Source organism: Elgaria multicarinata, chromosome 3 (genome assembly GCF_023053635.1).
Source record: "Elgaria multicarinata webbii isolate HBS135686 ecotype San Diego chromosome 3, rElgMul1.1.pri, whole genome shotgun sequence".
Classification (NCBI taxonomy): domain Eukaryota; kingdom Metazoa; phylum Chordata; class Lepidosauria; order Squamata; family Anguidae; genus Elgaria; species Elgaria multicarinata.
This window is the reverse complement of record NC_086173.1, coordinates 80,303,995-80,311,115: the sequence shown is the minus strand read 5'-3', so window position 1 is coordinate 80,311,115 and position 7,121 is coordinate 80,303,995. Positions and strand designations below refer to the sequence as shown.

At 44.4% G+C, this 7,121-nt stretch overlaps 1 protein-coding gene across 1 annotated transcript in view; it reads left to right on the top strand.

Annotated features, from left to right (window-relative positions):
- The first annotated feature begins 591 nt into the window (after window positions 1–591).
- SLC22A4 (solute carrier family 22 member 4) overlaps window positions 592–7,121 on the top strand; it is a 58,516-nt gene continuing 51,986 nt past the window's right edge. The window contains exon 1 of the mRNA XM_063120703.1: window positions 592–1,027. Coding sequence (XP_062976773.1) covers window positions 635–1,027 — 393 coding nt within the window. The 5' untranslated portion in view covers window positions 592–634. The remainder of the gene's footprint in view (window positions 1,028–7,121) is intronic.

The following is a 7,121-nucleotide window of genomic DNA, read 5'->3' as shown; positions in this document are numbered from 1 at the left end:
AGAAAATGTACATGGTCCTTTTTCTAACAGCGAAGTACTTCAGAGTACCTGCTTTGCTTGCAAAAGGTTTCAAGTTCAATCCCGGGCATCTCCAGGTAGGGCTGGAAAAAATCCGCCTGAAACCCCTGGGAACTGCTGTCAGTCAGTGTTGACAATACAGGGCTAGGTAGACCCATGCTCTGACTCAGTATAAGGCAGCTTACTACGTTCCTCTATCTTCAGCGGGTTTTCTGAGTAACAAACAGCCCTCACGCTCACATTCGCCCACACCGAGTCTGCTAGGCTGCCTGCGTATCAGCCCGTAGCTTGCTTTTCCCGCCCAAAGCGCCGGATGTCGTTACCAAGACGCCTCTGGGCGGGCCGACGGTGACAACCCCCACAGGCGGCGGGAAACCGCGGCTCACAGATCCAGCAAGGAAGGTTATCTCGGGCAGGGCGGGCGCCGGTGGCCCAAGCGAGGGGTGTGTGCGCGGGAAAGGCGGAGTCCGCCAGGGAGAGACCCCACCTCCGGAGGGATGACAGAGCCAGTCAGGAGGGGGCAGGTCGGCTGCTGTTGCCTAATACACGGACAACGGCGTGTGCTTCGCTGCGCCTCCATCAGCGACTCTTTGTGTGCTCCGCCGCCGCCGTTGCTATGCGGGATTACGACGATATAATCGCCTTCCTGGGCGAATGGGGGCCCTTCCAGCGCCTCATCTTCTTCCTACTCAGCGCCAGCATCATCCCCAACGGCTTCAACGGCATGTCCGCCGTCTTCTTGGCCGGCACCCCCGAGCACCATTGCCTGGTGCCCGGCGACGCCAACCTGAGCGCCGAATGGCTCAACGCCAGCATCCCCCTGGAGGTGCGCGACGGGCGGCAGGTGCCCAGCCGCTGCCGCCGCTACCGCCTCGAGGCCCTGCGCAACTTCTCCGCCGCGAACCTGGAGCCCGGCCGGGACGTCAACCTCAGCCAGGTGGAGCAGGAGAAGTGCCTGGACGGCTGGGAGTACAGCCGAGACCCCTACACCTCCACCATCGTCAGCGAGGTAGGGAGGTGCCTCCGCCCTCGGCGTGGGTGCGGGGAGGAAACAACCTCCGAGGCGGCGGCTGGTTGCTTCGGGGGGCTGAACGGGGATACAGGAGCTGCATGTGCTGGGCGAGGCGGGCGTGTGTGGAGGCTGGCGGCCGCCGCGTCCGTCATGGAGTAGGTAGGGTCGGGGCGAAGGGAGGCGGGGCCTCGCTGGGGCCATGTTGTGTAAAGCTTTCTGAAGAGGAAGATGCGCGTGGGAAGAAGGCAGAGCGCCAGGCTTGCCTTCGCGAGCAGTTCGTGGCAGCTGCTGCTGCTGCTGCTGCCCGTGGGCACGTGTCACTCGTGCGCTTACGGCCACGTCTTCTGTGTTTCCGTGCGGCTACTATTGTCTGGTTTCCCTAAAGGGGAAGAGAGAATTAAGGCGTCTTTAGCCTGCTCGGGTGCTGAAGAAGGGTAGCTTCTCATTCCTCAGCGGGGTTGTTTGTTACAGGGATAGCGAAAGTTTCGTCTGGCATCGCGTGGCTCTCTCCTCCAGATGGTGCGTTTGAACTCTTAAAACTAAACGGCGTTCTCCATAGCTTTCCTTCCGTACTTAGGAAACGTGGGGACTATGCTACTTCGTTTGCACGTGTGTGTGTGAGAGAGAGAGGGTGGGGGACGACGACGACGACACGACACGCGCAACCGACGTCTATGCTTAAATTGGGCCCTCTTGCGGGCGCTTATGATGCTTTCGTCTTTGTATGATAGGAAAATGCCCTTTCTTTATTTGGCCCGGTTTTAGGAGGGTGTGTAATCAGAGGACCCGAGGTGATTCATAGGTGCAATATCTTAGATTTTTAAAAATAATAATCACAGCAGATCAAGGTGGAATCATGGCTATGAAATGAAGGTACAGTAGACAAGAAATAAGAGGAAAATAAACGAATTTCAGAGAAACTATAATACAATGATTACATGAAAAGTGCAACGTGGAAAAACTTGGATGCAACAATAAGTAGTAGTTTTTACATACAAGACTTACAGTATGTAAAATTGGCTACAATTAGGCCTTTCTAAAACCCTACATGTACCCCTAATAAAAAAGAAGCAGAAATAAGGAGAACGGAAGAGAATCCTAGATTTGTGTAAAAATTACAAGAAGCAGTTCTGATAAGTGAAAAGTAAAATCTTCCAAAATAAGTAATGAGAATAATCAGAACTTCGCAAAGATTCTGTGGAAAACTCAGCAGTGCAATACCTAAAGTATTGTAAAACTACAAGTACAAATAATTAGATCTAAAAGCAAAATTCTGTTTTCTCTGTGTGGACCAACACACACTGCTTTATGAAAAAACAGAACAGAATCATAGAATCAAAGAACAGTATTGTTGGAAGGGACCTATAAGGCTATCAAATCCAACCCCCTGCTCAATGTAGGAAACCACCTTAAAGCATACCTGACAGATGGTTGTCCAGCTGCCTCTTAAATGTCTCTAATGTGGGAGAGCCCACAGCCTATCTAGGTCATTGGTTCCATTGTCTTACTGCTCTAACAGTCAGAAAGTTTTTCCTGGTGTCCGGCCAGAATCTGTCTTCCTGTAACTTGAGCCCATTATTCCATGTCCTGCACTTGGATGATGGAGAAGAGAACCTGGCCCTCCTCTGTGTGACAACCTTTCCAGGACTTGAAGAATGCTCTCATGTCTCCCCTCAGTCTCCTCTTCTCCAGGATAAACATGCCCAGTTCTTTCAGTCTCTCCTCATAGGGCTTTGTTTCCAGACTCCTGATCATCCTCGTTGCCCTCCTCTGAACATGCTCCAGCTTGTCTGCATCCTTCTTGAAGTGTGGTGCCCAGAACTAGACACAATAAGATGAGGCCTAACCAGTGCTGAATAGAGGGAAACGAGTACCTCACACAATTTGGAAGCTATATATTAATGCAGCCCAAAATAACATTTGCTTTTTTTGCAGTCACATCACACTGTTGGCTCATATTCAGCTTGTGATCTTACAACAATTCCAAGATCTTTCTCACTTGTAGTATTGCTGAGCCAAGTATCCTCCATCTTGTAACTCTGCATTTTGTTTCTTTTTCCTAGGTGTAAAACTTGGCATTTATCCCTATTGAATTTTTTTCTGTTGTTTTCAGCCCAGCGCTTCAGCCTATCAAGATCACTTTGAAATTTGCTTCTGTTCTGTCTTCCAGGGTATGAGCTATCCCACCCAATTTTGTGTCGTCTGCAGATTTGATAAACATTCCCTGCACCTCCTCATCCAAATCATTAATAAAAATGCTGAAGACCACTGGGCCCAGGACTGAGCCCTGTGGTACCCCACTTGTTACCTCCCCCCAATTTGAGAAGGTACCGTTGATAAGCACTCTTTGAGTCAACTGTGAGTCCAACTGTGGATCCACCTAATAGTTGTTATATCTAGCCCACTTGAAAGAGAACTTAAATTTTTCTCTGTTACATAGCACCCCAAAAATCTCTTCCTGCAGTCCAACTGGTTTCATCTCTTCCACCCGCTCCTTTATAATTAAAAAATCTGTTTGGTATTGATAGATAAAAGGTCAAGGGAAAAGGCTCATTATGCCACACTTTTCTCTACTGCTCCAAAGCAGGTTGCCTTTTATCTTGGGGCATGGTCCTAGTTATTTATAGTTAAAATATTTTTAGGCTGCCTTTTAGAGCAGGAGAACTAAGGCAGTGTACAATAATAAAATCCATATAATAAAACTGATGCGGTAATAAAAACAGCAAACATTTTCTTTCTAGGGTCTTATCAGTCAACACTCTACGCGTAGAGCCATTGGAAGTATCCAAGTTTGCAGCTTCTGCACACTAGTCTATTATTTCATAGCTTGTCCGAGACCTTGTCAGCACAGCAGCTATATCAGAATTCAGAGATCCAGGACTAGATAATCTCTTCCCTTTCTTCCAACAGGAAACAGTCATGCTGTTAATAAGTCAAACCAAAGATTTCCATTCCATACCTCTGTAGGCCTTGTCCCCAGTACACCTACACCTCCAGAATAGGACCTGAGTAACATGAATAACATCCAGCAGGAAAATAGAAACGTGTTTATGAATCTAATAGTAGCTTATAGTATCCAGGCTTACAGTCATTTGATGTCACGTCTTTCAATACCTTATTGTTAGATCACTCACTGCTCTATGGCAAAGTATTAGGTCCTAGGGCAGCCTTCCCCAACCTGATGCCCTCCAGATGTTTTGGACTACATCTCCCAGTTTTTCTGATGATTAACCATGCTGGCTGGGACTGATAGGAATTGAAGTCCTAAAAATCTGAAGGGCACCAGGTTGGAGAAGGCTGTCTTAGGAAATATGAATGTGTTGTAAGTAGGTGGGTAATCTGTGATGGCTGATTCATGCATGGAAATAAACTACTATTGGCCTGGTTCAGACAACACACTAAACCATGCTGCTTAACCACAAAATGGTTAATGGAATGCATTCTCATAACTATTTTGTGGTTAAGCAGCATTTAGTGTGTTGTCTGAACCAGGCCAATGAATTTATCAGAAGAAGTATGAATGCAACCATAACTCTTTGTGTTTGTACATTATGTATTTAAAGGGATTACAAAAGTTCATACATGTCGAAAACTTATCTGTGTAATGGATTGGGTCAGTGAACAGGCTCCTTGTGGGGTCTTATTCATACATAGATAGGTACATTAGTGAGTAATGTATGACCTGTAATTAGTCCCAACTTGTGGGTGGATGTTGCACTCTCCCTCCGTGCATACACACACATGTACTATCAAATAAAGCAAAATAATTGAGCTTTGGATAAGTTGGATGATTTACCCACAGAATGTTTCCACATGTAGACAGCATGGCAGGCATAAAAAACAAATCCTGACTACAAAACACGTTGTCAACTGGAAGCTTAAGTCATCCGGTGGACACCTGAGAAATTCATAAGCAGTCATGCTCTTCTGTATGAATGTGTGTGCTGTTTTAAGTTAAAAGCAGTTAAGGAGTTCTATGCACCAGATTGGGACCAGTGTTGCTGGAAAAGGTGTTCTTTAAGTTTCCCCCTCTACCCTGTTTTCGTGATTTAAATTGCATAGCCTTCCCAAGTTATTAATGGTCCCATGGGGAGAAAGTATACCACTCATATGATCAGCTACCAGGATACTGCATAAAGACTTCTCCTCTCAGAATGTGCAGCAGATAAGACTGCTCTGTAGCCACTGAGAAGGATGCTTTCAGTAAGAAAAATAAATAGCCATTGCTAGCACACTAATTGTGTCAGGTCAGATTAGATCAATTCCCTGGGGTTCTGTTAAACTGAAGTACATGCACTCATATAGAATAACATCAGTGTGGTAGCTAAGAGTGTGTCATTCAAAGGGTGTTGTCATATAGTTTTTAAAAAACACGTTTTACTTCCTCAAGTGGGAAAAGAAAAGAATGTAGAGCAGAAGTTGCCAAATTATAGCTCTAATCTAAGATAAATCTGGTAATAATAATGTTGAGCAAACCAGGCATGAAATAATCTAGAGATCACATCAGGTCTCAGTTTCTTTTTTAAAAAAATCCTGTTGCCATGAGCAGTTATTCTATTGGAGACTGCTCTGTAGAAGAGAGAGCTGAAAATCTGACTCACTGGCATTTAATAACGTAAGACATCTGCAGGATTCTGGGGCATGTTAACCCTATGCATACCTTTTGTGTATACCATGGTGATCTCACACTTTGCAATATTGACAGCACAGTCCTCTACATATTTAATCAAAAACAAGTCTCATTCAGTTCAATGGACCTTATTCCCAGGAAACAAGGTACAGGATTATAGCCTAAAACGATTCACTTTTTGTTTGTGGTAGTTATAGATGTTATATGGGGAAATATTTGGAAGTCACCTAATATCTTTTGGACATTACAAATATCTCAGTGACATGGAATATATAATTACTAATAAAATAAATATTTAGGCATGAACCCATTATTTTCTTTGTTTTGTTTTAGGTTGGGTTTTTTTTTAAAAAAAAAAACTGGATCCAACGGTACTCTCAGACTATGATCCAGATCCTTGGTAGCTTATGACCCCATCCAGAACAGACATATCCATGACAAGTCCACTGAATCCCCCACGATTATAAAAACTAATTTAGACTGACCTTCCTACATTACTCAACTTCACTGAGTGCACTACTGATTTCAGGCACAAGTGCAGAGACCTCACTGCCTCATCTGGATTTGACAAAAGAGAAAATTTGAGCCGGGCGTCATCATACTGATGAAATTGAACTCCATATCCCTTGACAAGCTCTACCAGTAGTTTCATGTAGACTACGACAATGACAAAATTAAATTCTGAGGACCCAATCCAGCAAAACAATTCCCATTGGAAGGAAAAGGCATCCCACAGTACTTCTTTCTTGAATATATAATCAAAAAAGGAGCAGACCAACCATAGTGTGGTGTCCGTAGTCCAAAAGGTAATCCAGAAGGATACCATAGTTAATGGTATTTAAAGCTGTTGAGGGGACTAGGGAAGTCATTGGTCACATTCTCCCTGACCTTCTCTCAACAAAGGTCACCAAACAGGGTGATGAAAGTAGTTTTAGATGCAAAGCCAGGCCTGAAAGCAGACTTAAATGTATCCAGCTTGTCACCCTATCCCATTGCCTTGAGCACCTTGCTTAAAAAACTGGCCAATAATTGTATAAATTGTGTTAGATCTGATTTTATATTTTAGTTTATTTTAAAACAAGGGCATTTTTAAAGGCTCTTATGCAATGGCATCTTTTTGCAAAACTATTTACCTGTCCAGGAACCTACAACTTTCTTCTGAGATTGTTCCCTTAGTAGGTTATATTGTTTATTAACTGATTAAGATTACCGTTCTTGACTCAACGCCAGCTACTTTGAAAATACCTTGTTTGGTTTAGTGTGAATGGCTCCAGCACAGGGACAAAATGACTCTGGTAGTAGGGAAATAAGACTTCTCCTTAATTTGGGGAGTAATTCTGCTCTTCTGACTTGAAGTACTAAAAGAAAGTTATGTTCGTGGCCTGAATAGTTATAGAGGAAAATATGAAAACATAGAGTTATGAGTAAAACTGTTTCATCATTGGAATAGACAGTGTAGGG